The 27637-nt window shown below is 38.1% G+C and overlaps 1 protein-coding gene across 1 annotated transcript in view; it reads right to left on the reverse strand.

Moving 5' to 3' along the window:
- The window catches only part of LOC137181232 (cadherin-22), a 176491-nt gene that overhangs the window by 25705 nt on the left and 123149 nt on the right, over positions 1-27637 (reverse strand). Inside the window, exons 5-10 of the mRNA XM_067586791.1 lie at positions 24878-24997; positions 20426-20593; positions 18296-18477; positions 17201-17457; positions 14034-14170; positions 4136-4257 (exon numbers count right to left, since the gene is read on the reverse strand). Of these exons, the coding sequence (XP_067442892.1) occupies positions 4136-4257; positions 14034-14170; positions 17201-17457; positions 18296-18477; positions 20426-20593; positions 24878-24997 (986 nt within the window). The remainder of the gene's footprint in view (positions 1-4135; positions 4258-14033; positions 14171-17200; positions 17458-18295; positions 18478-20425; positions 20594-24877; positions 24998-27637) is intronic.

Raw genomic sequence — 27637 nt, forward strand, 5'->3', positions numbered from 1 at the left:
ATGAATAGATATTGTCAGATGTTCCTGTCATTTGTTGACGCCCTGTAGATAGACAGGCAGAGGTACAGAGCAAACCAACAGATAGATAGATACAATGTCAAATTCACCTGTATTTACTTTCAAATCTTGTTCTTTGGTCTGCAATTACAGTGTGAAATATTTCACTGCATTTCTCTCTAATGAGAGCATTAAAAAACCTTTTCTTTTACAATGCTGGGAGCCAGCAATGATCTTTTTGCTGGAAGACTAATCATCTCCGTGTGATTAGGAGCTGAAGGTTAATGTGGGCTCTTGCAGATGGGAGAGGGAGCGAGGTGGGAGTGAGGGAGATCAGACCAGACAATGTTCTAGAAAAGCGCAGGCGGGCGGTGTTGCAGAGGCACAGGGGGGCTATAAGTGGTTAAGAGTCTGTGGATCAAGGGGAGGAGAGGCCTGAGCCTCATTACACATGTAAATGCAGCTTCCAGCATGGAGGCCCCACTTTAAAGCCTTGCTTTTTTTATTATTCCTTTGCTCTGCACATGATAATTGGGTCCAACTCAGCCCAGGGCCTGTTGACTGTGTAAGGAGAATAAAACACCCTAATGACTTTTTCCATTTTTAATGGTGATCAGTGGAAAGACCTGACCTCCTATCGAATTGTAAAGAACCATGGTGTTGTCTTTTGCCTTAATTTTTCAAACAGACTCCCACTGTTTGATTGGTGTTGGGTAATGATGCATATAAAAGTCATTCTAGAATTTCATTTTGTCTACAATTTTGTTCTTTACTCTATACTTACAACTGTATACATTTTTGTGGTACAATAGGCACTGCCACTGTTAAGTACACTTCTCTGACTGAAACATGATGTCTTTCATGGAGAGCTTGGCTAAATAGCATCCAGAATAGTCCCAAAAAACTCTTTATCAATTCAAATATGAATTCCCCAAATCCTTAGTTTAAAGAAAAACATTTCTGACATAGACACAAATTCAATATCTTGTGAAATATTTAATTTGTACCAAGCATTTAAAAAAGATGTGAAAATACATGTATTCTTGAGAAAACAGTTTATTCTGGTACCAATCCTCTTTGGTAAATTGTGCCTTTGCCCAACAGATGACTTGAAAATTGCCTTAGGTATAAAGTGTCAAATAGATGATAGTGTGCAATTTAAAATGATCCAAACCAGAAATATAGTAATAATGAATAATGAAATTCTAGGAAGACAAGAAGAAAGTGGCTGATGAGTATGAGTGGGACAAAAAACCAACACAAGTCATAAAATATTCTAAACTCAAGGTTCACTGTCTCTGTTCACTGATGGATATATGACCATCTGGTATAACATTATCAAGGTTCTGTTTGTCACATAATGACACTTAAGTAACTTCACTTTGCTGACGAAGGCCCTGGCATATTGTTGAAAGCTCTGTAAAAAGCTAATAAGTGTACCTTAAGTGTAGAATTTTATTACATATATTTGTTCAAGAGGTTGAGAATAAATGTTCACGATAAAAATACAGAAATAAATCATGTCCTTTTCTGAATTACCACTACTACAAAATTTAATTTTATAAGTCCTCTGCTTTATTGTAGCTCTACTTATTGCCAATTTATGACTTTTTCATTTGAACAACGATACACATGTTCATGTTACTGTGTCTGTGTTAGAATTTATGTTACACATAATTTATAGTAATAGCAGAGTATGTTTCTCTCTTCTGTCCTTTCATGTATCCTTCACTTCCATTCGTTTTTGCAATATATAATTTATTATAGTATTATAGACATAATTGTTATTGTGCCAAATGCATAGCAGTAGTTTTGTTTTGCTAGTTACTCTGATTTCTACCTGTAGTGCTAAAACAATAAGATTAAAGAAAAGAAGAAAAAATAATGTCAAGAAGAGTTGCTGGCTGTTCCATATATAGTGCATGCGCCACCTGGGAAACTTAATGTTGATGTCTAAACCAAGAATAATGGAAATGGAAGAAGGACATTCTATATAAGTCACTTTGTATAATAATCATACAGCCCATGTGCAAATCAGAAAAAGCTAATTTAAAGGCAAGCCCGAAGCCATGCTGCTTATCTGTGAGTCACCAATTTACTCTAAATCAAATGAGCTTCTCACATAACAAAGGATACTGGTTAAAAAATGTTTTTTTAACTCCATAGAAACTGATGTTCTTAACATAGTGAATGCATTACTTCTGTCTGGCAGCTTTCTTTCATCCTTGAAAACTGCAACCTAGATACCTTTACTGTCAGCAACTTCCGACCCATCTCAAACTTACCTTTTTTAGGCAAAATTATAGAAAATCAGCTAACACACTTGTTAATTTTAAATGACTGTTTTGATCGATTTCAATCAGACTTTCGTGCCAATCACAACACAAAGATGGCTCTTATAAAGGTTTTAAGTGATAATCGTTTTAATAGTGATTTAGGCAAGACATCATTTTTAGTGCTTTTAGATCTTAGTGCAGTCTTTGATAACGTTGCTCACAGTCTACTTAGACTGGGAAACTGTGTTGGTTTTTCTGGAACAATTTTAAAATGGCCGAAATCATACTTGGAGGGCAGGGATTTTTTTGTTGCTATTGGGAACTACAATTCAAAATGCATGCCCTCAAGGGTCAATTCTTGGTCTGCTTCTGTTTAACCTGTACATGCTCCCACTTGGCCACATCCTTCAGAACAACAACCTTGCTTATCATAGTTATGCTGATGACACTCAAATACAAATAAATAAGTGGATGTCTCAAAATTTCTTGCAATTAAACAAAGAAAAAACAGTTCATTTTATTTGGCAGCAAAGGTAAGAGGCTCAGGGTTGCTGCTCACTGAAAGGACAAGGCACTAAAAACAAAAGAGGAGATTAAGAACATTGGTGTTTTAATCGATTCTGACCTGAGTTTTAACGGCCAAAAGTTACAAGTTTACAAGTTATGTAAAAGAAATAGCAAAATCAGCATTTTATCATCTTAAAAACATAGCCAAAGTCAGGGACCTTAAGACAAAACAAGATTTTGGGAAGACTGATTCATGCTTTTATCTCCAGCAAAATTTATTACTGCAATGGACTTCTGACAGGACTTCCTAAAAAGATCATCAGACTCCTGCAACTTATTCAGAATTCAGCTTCAAGAGTTCTGACCAAAACCAAAAGGACAGTCCACATCACCCCAGTTCTTAGATCTCCACACCGGTTTTCAGTAAGCCACAGAACTGATTTTAAGGTCTTATTACTTATTTATAAATCTCTACATGGAGTTGGCCCTAAATATATAACTGATACGCTTGAGCAATATAACCCTGCAAGATCTCTTGGATCACTAGAGACTGGACTGCCAGTGGTGCCCAGGGCAAAATCTAAACAAGGAGAAGCGTCTTTTAGTCATTATGCAGCACAGTACTGCCTGATCTTAGAAATGCCCCAAACCCTGCAGCTTTTAAATCCAGACTGAAAACCTTATTTTTCCCAAGCGCTTTTAACTAAATGTCTTTATTTTGCTCTTTTTTAGTCATGTTGTTTTAAACTTTGGATTTTGTTGTTATACCTTTGTATTGTGTTGCTTTAACTCTCTGTACAGCACCTTGAATCAACCTCTGTGTATGAAACATGCCTCATAAATAAAACTGCCTTACCTTGCCTTGCCTTGCCTGAAATATCAGAGACCTTACTTTACACCAATCGAGACAACTCTTCTGTCTACCAATATTTTCAGTAAAAATAGAAGTCAGAGTTGAGAACTTTGTCGTTGCTAGTATTCTGTCTGCATGAAAAACTCACTAATATTACACCAGCTTTAACAAGATGATATTTTATTTAGAGACTAATGAAAATTAACAATATAAATAATTGTTTACATTTCTTTTTGGAAATTTCTACTTTAATGACATGTGTGAATTGTTTTGAATCAAACTAGCCAACTCCCTTTTTTTGTAAATGTCAGTTGTTCAAAGTGTGTATCGCTTGTGTTAAGTGTATCTACTTATTCTTACAGTACTATGGTATGCTCAACAAACTGCGATCCTGTATTCATTTATGCCATCTCATTTTGACTTTGTAATGAAACAGACTAAATTCTTACTGTGAAAATACATGTGAAATTGTCTAAATCTGATTTTGCATTAAATAACTTACCTGGCCTGGCTTGGCATCTTCACATATAGAGGCTTCGTATGGTGTGGCCAGTTCAGGAGGATTGTCATTTACATCCAGAATCCGAATACTCACTGCTGAGTGGGATGCCATGGTGTGGTTATCTATATGAAAAACAGAAAGAAAATAGATCAATAAAATCTGTCTGCTGGATGTCGATATATTTTAATAGAACTGTGGTGGATATAAATATCTTTGCGTGACTTTCTATGAGACAAACCACGGGTGGTTGAATAAAGTAAGACTGCTACACACAACACTGGGGCTTGGTAACTGGCTGATTACGGTTCTGATCCTGTTTGGAGTGTGTCTTAAGTAACAGGCTGTCTACTTCGACTTGCATTTTACTTGCACTTAGGTAACTGCAACCTGATGTGTATTTTTAGGTATCAAGTCTATTTTCTTTAGACATAAGTGAAGATAAACTGAAAGTGCACAACTACAGTGATTGTGTATAAGGCTGTGAGTGCAGCCAAAACGTGGCAACAACAACATAGCAGTGCTTCGGCTGAATGCATTCAGTATAGACATCGACAGAGGACTTCAGTTGCTGCTAAAACTGCTGGCATGCTGATTTTGCTACAAGTGGCTGGTATAGACAAGGTATAGACAACACAAGTGTGTTGACAGTGCTCGGAGCCCAGTACACAATCACTGTAGTTTTGCATGTAAAATTGAAGAAAATAGACTTGAAGCATAGAAATACACTGAATCATAAGTAAAACGTGACCTGATACATGGCCTATGTAGACAACCATATTAATTAAAACGGGAGTGTATCTGTACCATCAAATGCACGTGAGATGGATGACAAACACAGCTGAAACGCTTTCTGTGTAGACAAGTCTCAGTGCTCTATCATCTGCTTCCAGTATGAATAAGACAAGACTTAGATGGAATACAATTTTCCACAGGGAAGCAGGTAGTTGGTTTGGCATTGTGGCTAAGTGCTGAAGGGTTTTAATCTAATGCCTGCTCAAATTGCACCCATTACCTGAATAACACTTTCTGGCACCAGTGAGTGACATGAAAATGGTACCAAAGATTCCATTTTTGTCTCCCACTATCTGATAATGACACTACAGCATATAGCTGTTTAATAGTCTGAGTGCAAGAGGCACACCTCAGCACAATGATAATGACAAATAAATGCTTTTGACAAAACTGCAAATGTAGTGCTGTAATTTTATTTCTCATGCCATTTTCAAATAGATAAAACAAGAGGAATAACACCACAATGCACTCTCTAGGCATTTTTCTTAATGGGCCAAAATGTAAACGTGGGAGTGGAGAAGATTATATAATTAGTACAATCAAAACCCACTTCAAATTAGCGCGACTTCTTCTTGAATCTTAATTCCCATTCTTAATCATATGATAATGTTTGATGGAGTTTCCATTTTACTCATAAAACACTATGTATGGTACAGAAGGGAGCCTGAGGCCCCCAGTGCCTCTGTCTGTGCATGTGTGTGTGTGTGTGTGTGTTAGAGAGAACGTAAGTTGGAAAGGGAAATAGAAAGAGAGAGGGAACATTATCTCTGTGTTAAACGAGTGATCTGGTTGCTTCAAGTGTTGGTCTGGATATCCTGGTTAATTAGAGTACACAGCTTATGAATAAATCAGTATACACAGCTGTCACCACCCAGTTCATGCATTTGAGCACCACCATACAGAAAATGTTACAACATGCAGGCACTGACAATTATCCACTAGTGGAAAAAACACACATAAATCCTTGCAGTAAAAGGAGCTCCACTGAATGAATTTAAATAGCTGTAATTATGCAAATATAGCAGATAGTTAAGTATAATTAAGTAAACTCACTCTTTAAAGGTGCAGTGTGCAGAATTTAGTGGCATCTAGCAGAACAAACTTGGCAGAAATGGAATATAATGTTCATAAGTATGTTTTAATTAGTGTATAATCACCTGAAAATAAGAATTGTTGCGTTGTTGTTCCTGTAGAATGAGCCCTTTATATCTACATAGGGAGCGGGTCCTCCTCCACAGAGCCTGCTATATTGCACCGCCATGTTTCTACAGTAGCCCAGAATGGACAAACCAAACAAAATACTGATACTAGATACTGAAACAAAATTGACTCATGATTGTTTTTTGATCTGGTGAACTTGGACAACCACAACTATTTTAGGGTAATCTTATGGTCAAGAGGTTTGGGAAAGATGAACTTCGGGAAAGATGAACTGTCTACCAACAGTCAACAAATGTAGACATCGCTCACTTCCTGTTTTGCAACAACATCCTCTCAAAAAAGGCCATGGACTGTTTGCATGATTGCAAGAGGTTGCTTGTTGAACTGTTGCCACTTCCTCTAATGGCCCTGGAAACTGAGGCTCTTAGAAACTTCAACTTAACTTCTTTCTGCAAAGCCAGTCTTTTGCTGTCTTTACATATGTTTTTGTGATAGCTATTCCAAAAAAAAGATATTAAAGCTTACAGAGTGACATGTTTTGGGGCACCAAAATAGCTCCACCCAGTTTCCTCTTTGTTGCCAACATCTGAATTTTAAAGCTCTTGCAACAACATGACGAGGGTAAATCCAAACTTCAGGCTTCAAAAAGTACAACAGAAACCTTTGGGTGAACTCAGCAGCACTACTGTATGCCCATGATTTTCTTTAGTCTATGAAAAAGACAGATGACTGAAATGTTGACAGCTGGCATATAGGTGGGCCACTGGGTAGATAATAAAAAGACAAAACAGGTTTACCAAGGACAGCAAGGCAAGACAGATAATCAACAGACTATTGCAGACAAATTCTCAAGCTCTCTCCCTCTATCTCACCACACAGTTCTGCCCAGCAGTGGCACAGCAGCTAATGAGAATGCTGGTCTCAACTAATAGCATAATCCTCACATCAATGCAGGGTTTTAATTGACTGCTTTTTGCCGGAGCAGCAAGAACATAAATGCACAGAGAGCCCCACCAGTGCTAGATATCTCTTCTCTTCTTCTAATTTTGTCTTCACATTATGCTGCTGTCCCTGCTGTGCCAGAATGAAAACCAGCAATCATCAGATGTTACACATTTTACATTTCAATTCCCAGAATTGAAAACAGATGAAACTATGCGAGGATGCCCCGCCTCTACCCATCCCAAACTCCCTCCATGGGGAAAAAAAAGGAGTTATTCAGTGAGACAGGTTCATTCATCTGGACCAAGTGGCGCTGTTCTAAATCTGTCTTCAGATAGAGAAGAAGAATAAAGGGATTTCAACAGATTATTGGCATGCTCTGCATCTGTGCGGCACTCACCAGCTGTTGCGAATCTTTCAGAACGACTGTGTAGTAGATCTCTCAGGCACTGAATTATACTGACATAACTTCAGGGAAGACAGATAGAGGATGTGTGAGTGTGTATGCATGTCTTTGCATACATGTGCGTGCCTGCATGCGTGTGTGTGGGTGTGTGTCAGGAGTGTCATGCTGCTTGTGACCAAATGGTTCATCTTCTTTGCTGGAGGAAACGGTCTGGTTTAAAATGTCACTTTTGTCAGGAGGGGGGAATGAGGATACAAATGCACTCAACGGTGTTTGCTTCTGGTCTCTTTACTGAGCCAGAGGCCTGGCCATGCAAGCACAGAGGCTACAAAGTATTATTAGCATTTTTCTTTGGTTGCATAGATCCAATATTACACAGACTCACCGGTGTCCAACCAAAATCTCTTTATTACAGTTAACTGTGTGTGTGTGTGTGTGTGTGTGTGTGTGTGTGTGTGTGTGTGTGTGTATTTAAGACCTGACAGCTGCGATAAATGCCCCCCATGTAAATAGTACAAAACATTTCAAGGCCCTCTGAACACAGTGAATTACTGAAAATATTCTGGAAATGTGTCTAATTACACGGAACATGCTTAAAGCAAAACTAAACATTCCACCATACTTCAAAGACGAGGGTTTTCAGATTCAGGTGTTGATTTATATCCTTATCCCTGCCCTCAAAAAAGTTAACAGTGAGGCGAGAAAAATAATAATCACGCTCAGATCCGAGTTGCTTATTTCCATTACAGTATTCAGACAACAAAATCATTTTCATCACTATCAAGACTAAACACTTCAAGCAACTGGGAATACACACATGTCTGACACACCAAGGAAATCAAAACATGCTTCTAGTTTTTCACTGTGCTTGTGCCATGATTCCCATGACAGAAAACCTTCTAGGGCCAAAATGAATGCAAACAACACTCTTGGTAAACCTTTAACACCAAATCAATACATAAAAATCACAATTAGACTTTTGATGTAAACACCAATCAAGCACAAACAACTTGGTTTCCATCCTATCGATATGAATATGATTCATAATACATGATACAACACCAGATAAACAGCTAAGCAAGTGATCAACCAAGTTGCCAAGAGCAACTCAAAGACATGCTCAGTATAAACACAATTAGAAAAATACTATACACACTAATTGATGCTTCATAAATATAACAAAAACTGATGATTGTAAAAATAGAAAAAAATAAGAATTAACATCTGTTCTTCATGCGATGTGTTTCTTTAATTCTTCTACTGTCTTATCCAAATGTATATTCCTTATAAAACTGTGTGGCAGCTGAACAATGTAACATAATTAAGTCTTCACTGCCCCTTTGTAGTGTGTCAGTACAGTATATATAAAAGTCAGTTTGGTTGACTTCTTTAAATGCAAATAATATGAATGAATCAAATTGACCAATCAAATTCTGAGAAAAATAAATGCCCACATAGTAAGTAGATGCTCCCAAATTGACAATTTATTTAGTTCGATTACAACATTTTGACATTATGTCTTCATCAGATAATATTCAACATATGACTAAGAGGGTCCTGATTCGCCACAGGTGTGAATCCCAGATTGAGCCATTCGATCGATACACATTCAATTATTTCAATATTGTCAACACAAAACTGAGAGATATTATCTCTATATAAATCACTGGGGTGCAATCAAATGTTTAACTCCCAGGAAGAAAAGATCACTTATATTTATGTCCAAATTATCTGATGACGATGTAATGTCATACTTGTATTAAATAAAGCGTATATTCAGTGTGGGCACCTTTTCATCTTGAGATTGTCTTTTGCCCATGTACCTGATATCATGATGGGATGTGCATACACTTTCTTTAGGCACTGTGTTGTTTATTAGCAATCCTCTTGACCAATCAATGAAAAGTCCTATACTACAACAAACTGGGGAGATGCACAATTTCCCCAAGTTTCATCAAAATCCAATTAGTGGTAATGGTCCCTCCTCGGGATAATCAGTGCAATAATATGAATTATGAACATGTTGCAAATCAGTGGTGGAAGCAGGAGTTCTCTTTCATCAAAATTAACTGAGTTGGGTTTGAATCACCAATGGGCGGATGATGAAACAACATAATAGAAAGTTCACTCCACATTTATCCCAGTGAAGACTGCTACTCCTTAAAGCACTCTATATGGCAAACACATAAGAACACAACAAACAACATTTAAATAACTCTGATGACAGTAGCAGTGTATGTAAGCATTTATCTTCACAGTCATTTTAGACTAATACAGTGCAAGTGAGCAACTCTGTGGCCTTGAGTGCCAGAGACTCCCCACAAGCACTCTATATACTGTGCATGACCGCTATTTGACAAATTAATTGTGTCAACTTAGCAAGTGTAGGAAAACAAAACACAACACAACTGTTTGAGTATTCAGTATCTTCTCCTCCGCAACTACACTGGCATGTGAGTGATTATATAACAGAACAGAGCAACAGAACACATCAGCAAGGTCATAAACTCTAGTCCCTAATTACACATTATTAAATCTCCCCCATCCTTGTTGACAGATGTCCTCTTCACTACAAGAGCATCTACTTCATTCATCCAAACAGAACACTTTAAACCTCCAATGGTGCATAATTTGTAAAAAAACAAAACAAAAACAAAAAAAAAAAAACTAACATCCTCTTTTGTGTACTCTGTTACCATATTTCATCTCATTTTGACTGTGAACCACATATTGCACTCTGCAAATTCGCATTTTCCAACTTTGATTGAAAAGAGACATTAATTTCCCCTCCCAATGTTGCAACAAATGTGTGATTCATTTGGAGTCAGACAGAATATTGTTCTAATGCTGTAAAAATCAAACAGTGTACATTTGTTTGCCAGACAGCAAGTGAGAAAAGTTATGCTGTAGAAAATGTCTCTTCCCTGCAATACTGCAAGAGATAAAGACTTTCCAGCTACTTTTGTATCTTTCTGCCCTCTGGGTGATTCTCCTTTTTCCCACCTACCTGTCTGAGTAAAAAAGCAGTTTTGCAAGGTGATATCATACTTGCTATCAGTTTTCGAAAATTATATGTCACTCTAACTTACCCCGATATGTTTCTATGGAGAAGACTGTCAGGAAGCACGAGTACCCTGGCTAGTGACAGTGCAGTTAAATGCTCCTCCTGTTCTCAGGAGGTTCTGTGTTCTCTGGAAGGGAGACAAATACTATACAGATGAGGGGTTGTTTTCTCTTTTACAGTAACAATGTCTGCAGGTAGAAATGCTAGCAGTTCTAACTTTTCATTGGGTGAATTTGAAGACATGCTTTATGTGTATGTGTGTATATTTGTGTTTGATTGGAGGGATATCAGTCCTGCACACTCTGCTCACACTTGCACTTTAACTTAAACCTCTTTACTTAGTCCACAGACACATGTGTGGTAATTGACATTTAGTGTGCTTCTCGCAGCTTTATAGCCCGGGTTAATCCTAGGGCACAGACACCGAACATTGTCAGAAAGCTGTTGTCACTTGTCCAATACTGATACAGTGGCAATACAATAGTTCAAAGGTCAGTAATGGACTGGGGAATAATTAAGGGTTGTGCCACAAAACTCTAGTTTTAACAATGTCCTCAGACAAGTTGACCTTGTGGCTCTCCAGCCTTAATGAGCAGAGACACTCAACAAAAAAGACCAAAATCATTATGGAGAAAATGAAGTCCTTTCTCAAAATACTCTAGCTAGCTAGCTGCTTTATAGCTATTTCCCCTCCAACCCCCCTCTATTCCCATCTCACTTATGGGCCCTTTTTTCCTTTCTATGTCTCTAGATTTTTTTTTTCTTTCTGTTTCCTGTCTGTGTGTGTCTACAGCTCTCAAGGCTCCATGAGCTAACAAGCGATATAGAAACTGGATGGAAATTCTGATGGCGTTGACCACTGACTCTGTCTGTCCAGATGTTTCCTTGGAAGGCAATGTGAGAGGCTTTATCTATCAAGTGCAGGCATGTGTTTATGTCTGATATTGGAAGGGGTAGGGCTGCTTTAAATGTTCAATTAACATTAAAATGTGCCTATGACATAATGCCAAGCACAAAGAGGCAGAGCACAAAAGCGTCCAAATTGCTCTGGGAATTTCAGCTCAAAAAAGAAAAGACTCACAGCCTAATTTTGTCTTAATGTTTGTATTGAGTAAGTACAAGAGGTGGGAGACTCAAGAAACATGACTTGAGTGCCCCACCACTGGTTATGAGAAAACATTGATAAAAAGACTTGACTTGACTTTGACTTGGATTTCATGACTTGAGACTTGACTTAGACTTGAGACAGATGACTGAAAAGTACTTGACTTTTTTAATTAAATATTTGCATTTTTCTAGATTTTGAGAAGTTTCTTGAAACATGAGTGTGTGATTTCTAGTGCAATGCGTGCAAACCTGGCAACCTACTAGGACATGGCAGACCAGCAGAGGCCAATGCACGAGACAGCTATTTGGATTCAAGGATTATGTTGTCAATGACGGAAGTAAGAGGAGAACAGCGGTATGCAAGGTCTGCAGCTCAAAAATCAGTGACACGACCAGCACAACATCCAACTTCATCTATCATTACAAAACCCAAAAAAAAAGGAAAGTGAATGTGTCTTTTTAGCGAACCTATTGGCTGGTTTTTGTCGTACTTCTGTTTGCACTTTAGAGCCCTTTAGAGCTATAGTGCTATGTTATGACTTCAGAGCCCGACTCTCCATTGTTGTTCATTTAGGAGGTTTGTTAATGATTGCCACAAAATGTCAAAAATTTTCGTTAATGTTGAAAATAAAACTCAACTTTTCATGACCACTGTCTTTTAACCTATTTAAATGTGTATGGAAACTGGGATAGATCATCAGAATTTCATATGACTTGACCTATGACTTGCTCGACCTGAGCGATGACTTGACTTGTCTTGCTTGACTTATATGTAGCAGGGACTCGACTTGCTTGATTCTCACCACAGTAACTTGAGACTTGCTTCCGACTTGCACATGTGTGTCTGGTAAGTACTATTCAGTTTAGGCTGTATTGATTATTGGAGTAATCACAATGTGAGGCTATATGAGAGAAGAACAAATATGAAGACATTTTGAAATCAACTTTGTTTATGTGCATTGTTTTCTTCTTTTTGTGTTTGTGATGGTTGATACCAGTTAGATGCAGAATGCAATCTCCTCTGCTTTCACTGCAATCACAAAATCACTTCATCTGTATAAGATTGAAAAAGCAGGGAATACCCAGCCCCCTCCTTTCTCAAGTTTACTTCAAATGGTATAGTAATAACTTCTCAGCTTTTCCAAGTTATTACATTGTTCATTTTCTTTGCTATGACAAAAAGACCCATTGCAAAAAAAATCTAAATTCTTCCTTCATTTTCAGTGATGTGTTTGTCAGATATAAGACAAGTGATAAAATGATGACTGTATTTTCTCCCTGGTATCAGAAAGATGACACTGACAGTGTGTTGATGGCTACCACTGAGGATGATGTCCCTGATGGCTTGGCAGAATAAATGAAAACTATTTCAGCACAGATTTCAAACAGAACAGTAGCATTACCTTTACTGATATACAGTACAGTGAAGTTGCAATTTTGTGATCCAAATGTCAAGAAAACAGTAGCTCAAAACATAGGATTGGAACCTGCTGTCACTATCAAATTCAGAAACAGGGCTATGTTTTCAATTCTGAACATTAAAAGCATATTTTTCATTCACACGTAAAACATTTACCAGTACATGCTACAATATGGAAAACTTTAACTCACAAAAATGCACAAGTACAATTTGCCTACACCTATAATTACTGATTTTAGAATTAATTATGATTAATTATTATTGTTATTAAGTCATTTTTTTCTCATGAGACTTACTGTATATTCATTCTTAGATGACAAAGTTGTTAAAATCTTATGTCCATTTCACTACCATATATTTCCTTCTTCTTTCCTGTCTTTCTCAAAAAGCCACAACATTCTACAGCTGAAAAAGTGCGAAAAGCTTTGGTAGCTAATGATCACAGTCTGAGGTTGTCACCCTTTATCACCTCTGATGGGAGTCAGCAAATGCTGGACAGCTAATTCAACTTGTACAGTCTCCATCACTGGCAGGTGCTGGGTGTCAACAAGGCTTGCCAATCATCAGCTGAACAATTTTCGTTGCCCGTCATCTAAGTTGTAGTTTTTCTAGTTCCCTTCAGTGATATGAGAAGAGCATATGGCTGCTAGATTAATTGTGATTGTGAATGATTATCAAGATTAAGTTTAATTATTTGCTCATTCCAATGCTGATAAATTTGTCCGCTGTATCCTGCTGCAACCCATTAAGGGTTTCTTCCAGCCTTGTTTTGACACGCTGAGATCCAAAATGATCATAGCAAGCACATAGAAATATCAAAACCTTTTTAAAATCATTTTGGCTCCTACTGTACCTGATAGAGACAATTATACCGACTTTGTGGGATGAAAATGTTGACAGGGTGAAGAGCTCACCAGACGATAATAATATCACACTCTTCATAGTAGTATGAAGATGTACAAATCCTATGTGTGATAAGATCATTTTCGATTGGGAAGGGATGTACCTGCTTCTACTGCCTTCACAGTGATATTGTGCCAGCCTGCGGTCTCTCGGTCCAAAATCTTGCCCAGTGTGATGGCACCAGAATCAGGATCAATATGGAAGATCATCTCCTGGTCTGTGGTCCGCTCGATGGAGAACCTGTAACAATATATATGAAAAAATAAGACATAGATGTCGAGAGAGAGAGAGAGACAGTAAGTGAGAGGAAAGAGAGAGACAATGGGTTATTAAGAAGAGTCAATAAGTAAAGAGGGATTTCACTTTTCAAAGCCTTTAATTTAGGTCTTTGTACATTTTTCTTAAGTGCTTAACCAATACTTGGAGAGTTAACTTTGGGCTTCGCTAAATAATAATAACTTCTAGAGAAGGCACCAAGGTTAGAGTAATTATATTTTGACGGCATTTACTGGAGTCTTGTCACAGGTCCTGTGACCCTAATAACACCGTGTCCCGTCACTGCAAGCCTCCATATAGTGACTTTTTTTTCGCCTATTCAGAGTAAGAAAATAAACATTAAAATTTCATTGTGCACTCTAGAAAAAAAGACAAATGCATCTTTCCTTCTTTGGGGTACTTGGTGCTTTCAAAAGATTGGTGAGTCAACAGAAATCTGCTGAAAGGTTTCTTTGTTCTTAGTTCCTTCCCCCCACTGCACACGCACGCTCACAGCTGGCTTATACCCACATAAACCATAGTTAAGTACCATGGGCTTTATCAGCTCTTAAGACCTCTCTGACAAACATGCCAGCCAGCATTCTCCCAGGTCTACAGTGTGAAACATAATGTCAAAGGAAACATATAATAAACTAGTGTGATGTAGAGAAGAGCACATTGATTAAATGGCTTTCTGATTTATACTTTATATATGATTTACGGTATATTTAAATAATTCGTCAGCATTTGTATTTACTTCATGTCCCTGAATGTCAATAATGACACTGATTTTGATTATTAACTACAGGAAGAAAATAATTATTTTATTAATTATAAGTCATTGGCTAACTAGATATGGATAAAATACCTTCAAAACAGCCTTAGTTTGAATTAAAATCAACATTCATTTACAGCAACACCATGGCAGTGATGCACATATACAACAACATGTACAGTATATGCATCCATGTATCTGTCAGTGAACAGCCCTTTTACATCTAGTATTAACACAGATCCCATTTACAACACTAATTAGATTTGGCTGGCTTTCATTTACATCTGGCATTGACATCTGTCTAAAGTATAAACATTAAAATTGAATTTATCTCTCCTTTGCTAAATTTCAGATTGCGCTGCACAATTTCTTTTTTTCTTAAGAATTGGATTCAGATGACAGACTCAAAACAAATTGTTTTTGTCTATCTTTGTCTCCCCACACTCCTACCATGATGAAACAAAAGAATAATTGGTTTACAGTATATGATGATTTTTGTGGGGGAATGTTATAACCATATTTTTAGTCATTTAACAATCCTTTTGCACATAAACACTAAGTCTCTTACCCATCAGAACCACATCCACATTCCACAAAGTAGTATTTATGTCCTTAAAATTTGACGATAATCTCTTTTTCATGCTTGTCCTGTTTCAAAGAGCATCTTTTGACAAGTGTATCTAAGTTGTGTGCCAGCTGTTTGATTTACCTGGTTGAATCCTTGTATGTTAGATTTTGTTTGCTTTAGTTGTAAGATGAAGAGTAGTTCCATTTGCAGCTTGTTTTTACTGTTGCAAAAAACAGTGCATGGATATTTTGCACTAAAACATCATCACTCAGGGTGCATATTATGCAGAGTTTAAAGAGGGTGTGTTGCCTAATGCCAGAGGCTATGAGATCAGTAACTTTGCCCGGTAGGTGGCTTCTCGCCAACCTCACTCCCTCCTTTCCTCTTACTCACCCATTCACTTACTCAAATACATGCACACACTTCAACACACACACACTCATATATGCTAGCACACGTATCACACACACTCTTTTGGCTCTGGGCTGCCAAGACACTGGTGAACGACAGTGCTGCCATTGTGTTGTACTTTATTACACCTGGAACTCTGAGCCTCATGCATTTTTAATCGAGGTAATTTGCACAGGCCCTGCGTGTGTCGGTGTACACTCTGTCAGTGAGACTGTCTTAGCCCTTATCTATATTCCCCTCTCACACTGCAATTGCTCTTCTGAGGACATATAAACCACAGACCTTGATACAGATTACCAGATGATATTGTTTTTATCACACACCGTGATCTGAGAGAAAAAAGAGATACACTACACAGCTTTATCCATCGTACAAGTCCCACTGTTCACAGTTTTCTTGGGCTTTCATTCCATCTTCAAGAGGAATTGTTAGAAAAAAAAAGAAAAAAAGATTTTGCTCTTAAGCCCACCAGGTACCTATCTATCCATTCATGGCTCGTGAATTATGGGACTCTAAAGTTACGTTTTTCATTGTATAATTTTATTCCAATAAAAATATATCTAGGGTGGTAAAACAATATATAGTAGATGCGTGATACAGTATGTGCATGATAGTGGACATGATAGTGGCTGTACTTGTTGCAGTGCTGTAGTGCCCTGTCCAAGCCTCAGACATGATGTACTTTTTGTCATAGAGAATGTTACTTTTTGTGATATTGTCGTTCATATTTAGCAATAAGGCTATCTTTCAACAAAATTTTTGGTTTGGTTTACATGCCAACTACACACAATATTTTATCAAGTCACTGACTTTTTTTAAAAAGCAGTTGTTACTTATTCTGTAGTAAATTTAACTCTTTCTTGCTTATTCATATATTTTTGTATTATTAACAGAACAAAATTGTTTTAATTTAAGGAAAATTTAATGTAATTACCACATATGCACATTTGTACAACATCTGAACATTTGGGTCATCTGTCTTTCTCTCTCACCCAAAGATCCAATCTGCTCTAACCATCACATTTTAGTAAGTAAGTAGTTTGTATTCCAATGTCGACCAAGTATTTTTATGCGATTACAAACTAATCACAGTTTGGAACTTTGAAAACTTCATCACTATTTAACTCATGTAGATAAAAGCCAGCCATAACCCTTTTTTCTCACCTTAATTAGAGAACAAGCACTAAGTCTGATAAATATTCTTCAATTCTTTAATGGTGCAATGTATTTTTACTTTTGGTGAAGTTGGTCCTTGTCATACCTGACAGGTTTATTCTCTTCATCTGGATCCCTGGCAGTGACGATGCCAACCAGTGCTCCTACTTTGGCATCCTCCTGTACTTCCATTATAGTGCCTTCTGCTGGTTGAAAGAGTGGTGGCTCATCAATGTTCAACACGGTGACTTGGACAATGGTCTGGTCGCGGAAGGAGCCCAGGTCCACGAAGCGAGGGTCTACATGCTTGTTTACTGCCTCCACCACGACATTGTGCATGTACTTGGTCTCATGGTCCAGCGGCTGAAAGACAAAGATTTTAAAAGAAAATGTATTGCAACATTACTTATGTATGAGCATAGATTTGCGTCCACATCACCAGCTAACCACTAGGTCATCACTACTGGTAGGTAGAATAATTAAGGCATTGACCGTTCATTGAACCAAAACACTGCTGCTGGTTGAGTGTAACATGGTTCATTCAGCCATGAAGGCCCATTCGCAACAACATGTCACTTAGGAGAAACGGTTTATATTTCAATGAAAAGAGGCGACTGCTAGCACTCTGCATTTTTTTCCTTCTTCCTTTTTTTCCCATGTTTTCTTGTCTGTACGCTGAAAAAAAACCTGAAAACAGTTCAACGTTTGAGGAGATATGGCATTGACAGCACCTGTCAAACCCCAGTGAACAACTAATGATGGTCAATCATCAAAGACCAATCATCTCTTTCTCTCCCCCTCTTCAGTGTGCCTTGAGTTTCTCTGTCTGAACAGGACCTACGAACTGTTCACTGCCCACTGAGAAGAAAGACTAAGCTGTAGGAGAAAATGATATTACCTTTGCCAACAAAACCCCAAACAGTTTTTGTCAAATGCTAGCCAACAGAGGTTACATGTTGATTTCTAGGGAAGAGCATTCTAATAACTGCATGCAATATTGTTTTTGTGGTTTTTGGCTTTGTGCTGAGGAGGATAGAGAGTCTGGGTCGTCAAACACGACGTTTGCAATGAAAAGTGGGTATTTAATTTGAGGTTTTTGCAGTTAAAATTGAGTGTATTTATGTGATTTGTCAACTATGATACTGGTAAAAATCAAGACTGGCTTGACATCAGTAGTATCTCAGCATTCCTTTAATCTTACCTTTTTGATGGAGACAACGGCTTCCTGTGTATTTACATCAGTAGTGACCTTGAAGAGCTCCCCTCCATCTGTGATCAAGTAGCTCATATCTGTGTTCTCTCCCATGTCGTTATCTGTGGCAATGACAGATCCAACTGGTGTCCCGACAGCCGCCCCCTCTGACACTGAAAACTGGTACATCTCTGGTGTATGGAGTAGGTGGCCGTAGATGGACAAGGTATGGACGGATAAAACAAGGAGTTAGCAAAACAACAGAGGGATGAAGTGACAAAAAACAGTGTAGGTGTAGGTGTAGAAAATACCATAAAAGAAGAGGGATGAGAGACAATGGTAACGTGGAGAAGAAGAGGAAAAACACCAGTACAGGAAGGATGAGGAAAGATAGATGGATGGCCGTAGGTGGAAAAAGAGGGGTGGGAAGTGAGGATATTGGTAAAAGAGATGGATTGAGAGCAAAAACAGAAAAGTGGGAAGCGGAAGGGATTGAGAGTAACAAAGATAAAGAAAGTAAATAGGAAGAGATGGGTAATGGGAAAATTAAGTTGGGATGAAAGGATATTGAAAGAACAGGATAAGTAAAAGACTTCAGGCAGTGGCTGTCAGTTTGGTCATTGCATTCACATAAAAGAAAGTGTACAAAATGACAAATCTTTTTCCCAATACACAACAATTTCTGTTGGGACTACCTATTGCAAACTATACTAGATTTATATTATACTATATTCCTATTACAATAGAAAACATAAGTAATTGTCACTGTATTGTATAATATTATAAAGCATATTATATTAAATCCAAGTGAATTGCATGAACAAGTATATGATAAATTTTACTTGTGCTGACACATTTTGCCAAACCTAAATCTGAAGCTATATTCTAAATGACAGAAGAGACTGAGGAAAATGTAAAAGATCTGCCAGAGTTCATTATGAACAAGATAAAAAGATAAAAGTAAGAAGATAAAACTTTATTGATCCCCTGGGGTAAATTATGTGAAAACATCAAAGTCCTTACATATACAGTATGTCATCTTTCTTTGCATCTTATTTATGAAGGTGCATTCTGAACTCTATTTCCCATACCATACAGTGAAGATACTATAATCCTGCAGGGTTTATCCCTCTAAATGGGTAAATATGATTTACTGAGAGATGAAAAGGGGATTTATACAGAAATAAGTAAAGGTGTGTGGAAACATATCAAATACAATCAACCAGGCTGTCAGATGCTGTTCCCCCAGCTGTAACAAACGTAATCGTGTCACGGTTTAACTCCAAAAAGAGGACAAAATAAGGAGTTGGTGGAATGGAGGCAAGAATGGAAACAGTATTTTATTTACAAACCAAATTATTATTCGGAGTAGCATTTATCATGCTAATGTGTCTGTGATTGAGAAGTAGGTACAAATTGTCTCTAAAAAGGTGACAAACTTTTAGTACACTCATATTTAATGTGAAACACGTACTTCTTTTGGTACAGCATGTCATAAAATCAACCAGAATCTTCAGCTGTTTGCTTCATAGACGGGTATCTCTCAGTTGAAATAAGTGTGTTTGTGTGGTGGGTGTGACGTGCATTTTTAGCTGCATGGTTTGACTGTTGCACACGTGTGTATTGAAAGCCATCTGAAAGCCATTTAGCCCCCCAAAAAACCTCTCACATTCATAAATCCAAATCCATAACATTACAATGAGGGTACTATCAACCGTATTGATTCAGTCCTCTCTTGAGCCTGGCTTAAAAAGAATGATCAAACCTGCAGTGGAACGCATCAATTTTCCACAATTGATAGAGTACTTTGTTATGGGCTGCGGGCTTGACTGGCCCATATATTTAAGTTAGGTCATTTTTCCAGACTACACACAGGCCATTCAATATGGTCGCTGATGCCGCCATTGCTTATTGGTGTCAGCAGCCTGCCGGTTGTGTGTCTTATCATTTTTTCCAGTGTTTCTACGTCTTGACTTTCACATTCCTCTTTATTTTTCCTCCCACTCTTAATTTTTTCTTCTTTCTTTCACACTCAAAGTCATTTCCAACTCTTTTCTCTGTGCCATTTCCTCACTCTCCACCTGTGTCTCACCATCTCTTTCTTTGTCTAAAGTAAGAAAATGTGCGAGAGACACTCACTCTGTGGGAAGCGTGGTGGGTTGTCATTAACGTCTGTGATCACTATGGTCACCGTGGTGGAGCCGGAGAGACCGCCCATTTGTCCTGCCATGTCTGTTGCCTTGACGACCAACTCATAACGATCCTGTGTCTCACGGTCCAGATCTGCCACTGCTGTCATGATGATCCCTAATGATTGAAGGATGGAGGAGAGATAGAAACAGAGTGACAGAGACATACAGAAAGAGAGAGAGAGAGACAGAGACAGAGAGAAAGAGAGAGAGTGGGAAAGAGTAGCAGTAGTAAGTGAGGCCAATGGAAAGGTTGCATTAGTGGTTAGCACTTATAACCAACTATATTTCCCCTCTCAGTTTGAATATCAACTTCTGCTAAGCACTGTATTATAGAGGCACAAGTGCAGCGCATTCCATTTCACCTACTCAGACAGGCTGGATGGAAGAGATTGTGTCATATTTGCGCCTCTGCGCATACACCATTTTATGGCTCAGCTGTATTAAAATGAATAATATATAGGGGCAGAATGAAGGCATGCCTCAGCCACCCTGAACAGCATTACAACTCTTCCATGGTGAGTAAGACTGCACTCAAATCTGAGAAGTGGATTTCCAAAAACCAAGCGAGGGACATAGAGAAAGTGATACACAGAAGATTGAGAGAGTTGGGAAGCACGCAGAGAGAGGCAAAACAAATGCAATGGCTTCATTTACTCCACAGTGCACATTCTGTTACATTTTAACAAAGTCAATGATTAGTTAAAAACATTCCCATAATTGAGTTAAGCCATGCCAGTCTTCCAATTTACATGCAAAGATCTAGTTCCCCTTTCAACTGAGGTTTAATAATTTATCTATTAGTGGATATCACAAAGGTCTGAAAAACCAATTTGGTCACCATGGCAAACATTTGTGAAAACAGCATTCAGGTTTACTATGGCAAATTGCAGACAGGCTGTAAAGGGGTATGTCAAATGTGATTTCTGTACTCAAAGGTATATTTGCCCTCATTTTTATTGTTTCTGATTGATTTTCCTACTAAAATCTCTCTGAAATATGTCCTTTTACTGTCTAAATACCACAGCCCAGATGAGAGAGGATCTAAGCTGATAAAAAAAATGGTGCTACAATCATCTGGGTTTCCTTAGGTTATTAAAATACACTCAAAGCAAAAGCTAATGGAGCAGGATTGAGTGGTACGCTGTGTGCTTTATGTGCTGATTTACCCCAGGTTTTGCCTCTCAGGCTACATGCAGTCTGCCTTATCTTATTGGTAAAGGTTGTCTGACTGTACACAGTCTGAAAGAAATACCTGAAGACATTACAGGACTGAAAAAGGCAACTGCAAACTTTATATTTTAGGGGTAAGGAAGTAACCTTATTAGAAAAGTACAATGCTACTTGAGGTAAAGATGGAAATACAACATTATCAGAAAGTATCAGGCATCTATAAAGGAAAAAGATTATTTAATTAGGAGTATTAAGAGTATTTAAACAGGAGTAATACATTAACAATATACTGTATGAGTTTATATAGCATTGCTAATTTTTGTTATATAATTATTATGGATAGCTCTATAAATTTGTAAATTTGTTCATGACTGTACTTAAATTAATTAAATAGGTGATTTTCTTTTGTTAGTGTGAGATTATTTGGTATATTATTCTGTTTGTTTACACACATTTTACATAAAATGTGTGGTTGCTCAAGCAGCCAATTCTGGGATCTTTCTAATTTCTATATATGACTTTCTCTCTCTCTCGCTCACCCAAACTAGCACATGATCTTTCTTCATATAAAAGAGACATTCTCCTTTTTGGCCCAGCAGCAGCATCAGTAGCTGACTGGTTTACTGTGCAGTAGTAATATAATTCCACTTTACCCCTTGGGATTTTCCACATCAGTATCTATTGATGCATTTCCTGGGTTTGGTGTGCTGTCTCACTCCCAAAGGTTTGTGTTGTGTTGGATACACAACTCACTGATTCCAGTCACAGTTAGCCCAGGGCCATGTTCTATGTGTAGCCAAAATACAGTACATGCAGCACTGGAGTTAAAGAGGGAGGCAGATGACATGCTCCTCTTTCATCCACCAAAGGCCAGAGGGGATGCATCTAAATTAGGGCTGTCAAAAGTAAAGCCCCATTCCGCAACTAGTATACAGCATGATAGCCCCAATCGTCATGGTAGAGACTACATGTAGATGAGTCTACATGGTCTGGATTCATTAATGCAGTCAGTTGAGTCGGTGTGGTCCACATTCCAATGCGTACCACGTAGCCTTAACATTAACCAATTTAACCGGGTAGTATGGCCGTGTACACCAACTGTGAAATAATGCCTCTGTATGGTGATGCATAATATTAATTTAAAATGAAAGATGATGTTCCCATCTTTTTTTTTTTCTACTCACAGAAATTGCATTTCTGTTTTCAACCCACTAGGCAATGGAAATGTAAATCTGATGTGTACCTTCAAAAGCAATACTGCCAGGCTAAAGGTCTCAGTATGACTTTTTGCACCTGTCCAAGTGTCTGCCTGGAGATGTCCTTGCACTCTGACACTGTTGTGAGCACTGCGGACAAATCTACACCACGTAGAACATAAAGTCGTGCATCTCTTCATTAACAACTTCAGCTGCATTCATACTGTATACAGCACCTCTGTTGTTGCCTTGTGCTTGTTACCTTGTTCTTTTCCCCTTGAAAATATGGATGCTCCTGATGTTTTTAGGGCTGCAACTAATGATAATTTTTATTATCAATTAATATGTTGATTATTTTCTCGATTCAATGATAAGTCATCTGGTCTTTAAATTGTCCAACTGTCCATATACCAAAGATATTCAGTTTACTATCACAGAGGACCAAAGAAACCTGAAAATATTCAACTCTTTTTTATTTATCTTGTATTTATTTGGAATAATTCAAATCTCTTTACACAAACCTTAGGTAGTTGTAGGTCCAGTAAAGGTTGGGACACTTTTTTTCATAGAACACTGAAGTTGATATAGAATACTATAATGACAGATGAAGGACATATAGTTGTCTCTTGCTAAATTATAACAGTATAAGTATAATCAGTAAGAGCAATAAAGCAAATATTAAACTGTGTTTTAGTGGCTATTGCATATTGCAAACGAATTATTTTAGTAGTTTTGTATGTAAAAATGATATCTAAGTCTACTTTCAAATGAAAAAAAAAGATCCTTATTTACATACAATGCTTCAGCCCTTGTAGATTCACCCCTTTGACTCAAATACTCAAAAACACCTACAATTCCAGCTCGGCAAAAGCGACAGAAAAAAAACATAGTGACTTGCTTTGCAGCTTGTTGTCAGGGTGAGTGAGAGTGATATTAATGAGGCAGATTTCACAGCTGTTCTGTCTCCTCTTTATTTTGACCTTCTTGACTCGCACCTATTAGGCTGGCCTGTCCGCCTACAAAATGGGGAAAGGAGGTGGATAGAATGAGGGTTGTGAGACAGAAGCTGGAATAAACCATCCAGTCTCCTGGTTTAGTCCCACAAAGGCGAAGCCATTTATCATCCAGGCACCCAGGCCAGCCAAGTCAAAGTGGTGGAGACCAAAAAAGATATAATTAAAACTTTTGTGCTTTTCCCTGAGGGGGCAAACACCAGTGCTAAGCTACTCCTGAAAGACTGGGTCAGGCCATATCGCTCCAATAAACCCCAGACCAGTAAGGAAACAGGGAATATTGAAATATATAGCTGGGGAGATTCTTCATAGGCTAAATCCAGATCTGGTGGAGCCCAGGATTTTGACATAATGGTAATTGGTAAATGATAATTTAGACACAATTTCTGTGTTTAGAGTCTTAGAACTAGTGGGACAAAAAAAAAAAATAAAGTTTGGTATTAAGGAGCTGGCAGAGGAAAGGCCATGTTGTCACCTACAGTATGAAAAGGCTTTATTATCTGTACAGTGGCTATTTTAGCACTCAGCTTGTCATACTCAGCTCTATGTTGTCAGACCTTAGAACTGCTGGTGATTATAATTGGAAAGTCTGTAAAGGGGATCACCAAAGTCCACTGAGGAACACACGTCTGCACCAGTTTTCACTGCAATCAATGAGTGTCAAGATATTTCACTCCATCCCTTGAATACTGTCACAATTTTTGCCAATTGAAGCTTTTAATGACCATCACTTTAACAATGCAATTTTCTTGAAGGTTCTTCAATGGTGGCACTAACTCTATGCCATATGGTATTTAGAGTATTTGGAGCCAGGAGTTATTGGCTGAAACTTTATAAAGTTGCTTGTTTTTGGCCAATTGATTTTATGTTTTTGGCCGCAAATTTTGATGGATCTGAGAATTATGGTCTCTGAACTTCAGATTGCTCAAGGTAGAAAAATAAGGAGCACAAGAAAATCTTCTAAGAAAAAGAAATAACAGGTGTAGGGGGGACTGAAAATGTAGTCTTTATAATTCTTACCTGTGTTTCTGTCTACGGTGAAAAACTTTTCTCCATCCAGAACGCTGTACACCACTCTGGCACTGCTACCATATGTAGGGTCGTCAGCATCTGATGCAGTAACCTTCATAACAGACGTTCCTGTCGAAAAGAGACGTAACATCATGTTAAAAAATAGAATATAGACTTCTGAGTCAGGTCACTTGAGAAACTCTAGATTAATCCAGTTTCAAAGAGGAGGAGGTAGTGTATACTGTATATTTAAGGGCAGCTGTGGGGATGTGGGTATTGCGTGTGTGTAAACTCCGGTATTTTTGTCTTTGCGAGGACCAATTTGAGTTTCTGACCTTGAGAGTAAGGATATTGCACTCACTAAGGACTATTTGAAGGCTACACTTTGTTGTCAAGTAAAAATTTGGTTTAGGTTAGGCACTGAGGGTTTTCCATGTTGCAATGTTTAAGGTATAGGTTGAAGGCTAGAGAATGAATCATGTCTACAAAGAGGACTCACAAGTATAGTAACAGCTATGTGTGTGTGTGTATGTGTGTTTGTGTGTGTATGACTGTGTACCTGTTTGTGCATTCATGCATACTTGTCTGTGATTATACTTGGGAGAGTGAGGTTAATGCATTTGGGTAAAACTGAACCAGGTAACTATTTCATCTCTATGCACATCATATTCCAAACAAATTTTTTGATGTTTCAAATTATGTTTTCACTCCTCCGATGCTCGGAGTTGTTTTGCCTCTCATCAGCACAGAAGTTGTGCTCAGAGATGAAAGGGAACACAAAGTCATAACGTCAACATTATATCTTCAAAGACTGTTAGAAGCTCAAGAAATCTACAACAAAGAATTACTCATGATTACTGGCACTTAGGCGGAGAATAAAGTCATTTCCACATGAAGCCTTTAAAATTGGGATTTGTGGAGTAACAGTGGTTAAGTCATTATTTCCCATTCAGTTTAGTATATTATTTGTCAACAGTGTGCATATACACAAGCCTCTGGCAGCAAATACACAGGCGTATCTCCTCGTTTAGTCACACCTTTTAGTTAAAGCTCAGCCTAAAGCCTACAAAACTTAAAGGTTCTTCATTTTTAGGTTAAGAAACAACAGCATACTTGCCTTTTAGCGTGTGAGCACATTTTTCCTTCCATAAATGATTTCACTTATGGAAAATGAAAGATAAAAAGGGAGACGTTCCTCAAGGACAAGGAGTCAGTCTTTGTCTCCATCTCACTGGCCAATGCTATGGGTAATTAATGACAGCTGGTGTTGTCCACCAAAGGTCACCGCTGTAGCCTTTCTCAGAGCCCTGTCATGCTACTGTCCAGCCACATAATGGCTGTATGCTAATGATGCTAATTAGCGGGAAGTGTCAGAGCACTGTTTGTTTCCTGTCATCCAACCGAGCTCCTAAGGGAGAAAGAGGGAGGGAGAGGCCAGTGGATTATCATTAAGTCACCCGGCCATTAAATCAGACAGCTCAGATCACTATCCTGTTGCTGTCACCTATAGCATTTTTTTTGTTCTGCCTGTAGGTAAAGTAGATATGAGCAGGAAGGTCTGCCTGCTAACATATAGCTAGTATATGATGCAGCAGTCTACTTGGTGTACCTTACTAGTGAAACCAATGAGAGCGTGCTATTTTGCTGCAATTCTGAACTGAAATGTGACAAATTAGCTCAAAGGCAAATCATCCTAACAAACAACTAGTGTGAAAAGGGATACATGAGGACACACAGAAATGGTCGGACGGATGGGTGGATCAGTATTTTCATATGCAACACCAAAGTATCAAGAATTCTGGTGCTGTCAACAACCTTGTGTGGTTATCAGTTAAATCCTGATATATTGCAGCTCCCAGTGGATACAAAGCACCGCATATTAACAAGGTTGGAATGAGCTTTTAATTCATATTGTGAGTCGTATCATACATTCATTACCTCATCCAAATATGCAAAATACACACCGGTGTGATCCTTAGAAGATCAAGATATGCTGCATCCCAGTTGGAGGATGAGTGTGATATTGTTGTTATCATATTGAAAACATAAGGCTATATAGAAGCTAGGAATTTTCATAACTGGCAACAGGCAGGGGTTTGCTAATTCTTTCTACCTGGTTGGCCCTACTGCTGTGGGTCCAACAAAGTCATTTTTTTTTCCATGGGATTATTCCCTTATCTTAATTTTCCCCAGGTAACAATCAGTTTGACGCTCAGCTGTTTCTGGGTACTGGCAGGCAGCAATGTTAGATGGCTTGGAAGAACTATATAAATGCAAATGCTACTTTATTGTGTTTATATTAAAAAGGAGAAGTGTGGCAGTGAGTTTGGCACTTGGGTTCTTATTAAAGCTCTGGCTTGCATCAGTGTTTTTAGTGGGAGAAGTCATTACTTACAGTATCTGTTGGCATGGTTGGCGTCTCACTTAAGGAGATTCTACTGCTGATGGACTTGTGGGAATTCAATAAAAAATATTGACTTTCTCAGATTGGAATGTAATGCATATAGCAGAAATAGGAGACGTATGTCTAATCGAGAGAAGCTCCTGATATTCATTATCTAAAGAGTTGCTTTTCTCTCACCAACTAAAAGCTCAATCCTAAATTACTCTCAGATGAGACAGCATGCACTGTAGCAATAATAATTTTAATTACCAGAATACAAAGGTTTGTCTCTCTTTCTTCTCCCTCTTGGGCACATTTGTTTGGGCTGAGTTTGTTTGGTTTGGTTATGCAAAAAAAACTTTTCACATCATATTCTTCACATTTTC

This window comes from Thunnus thynnus, chromosome 4 (genome assembly GCF_963924715.1).
Source record: "Thunnus thynnus chromosome 4, fThuThy2.1, whole genome shotgun sequence".
Lineage (NCBI taxonomy): Eukaryota > Metazoa > Chordata > Actinopteri > Scombriformes > Scombridae > Thunnus > Thunnus thynnus.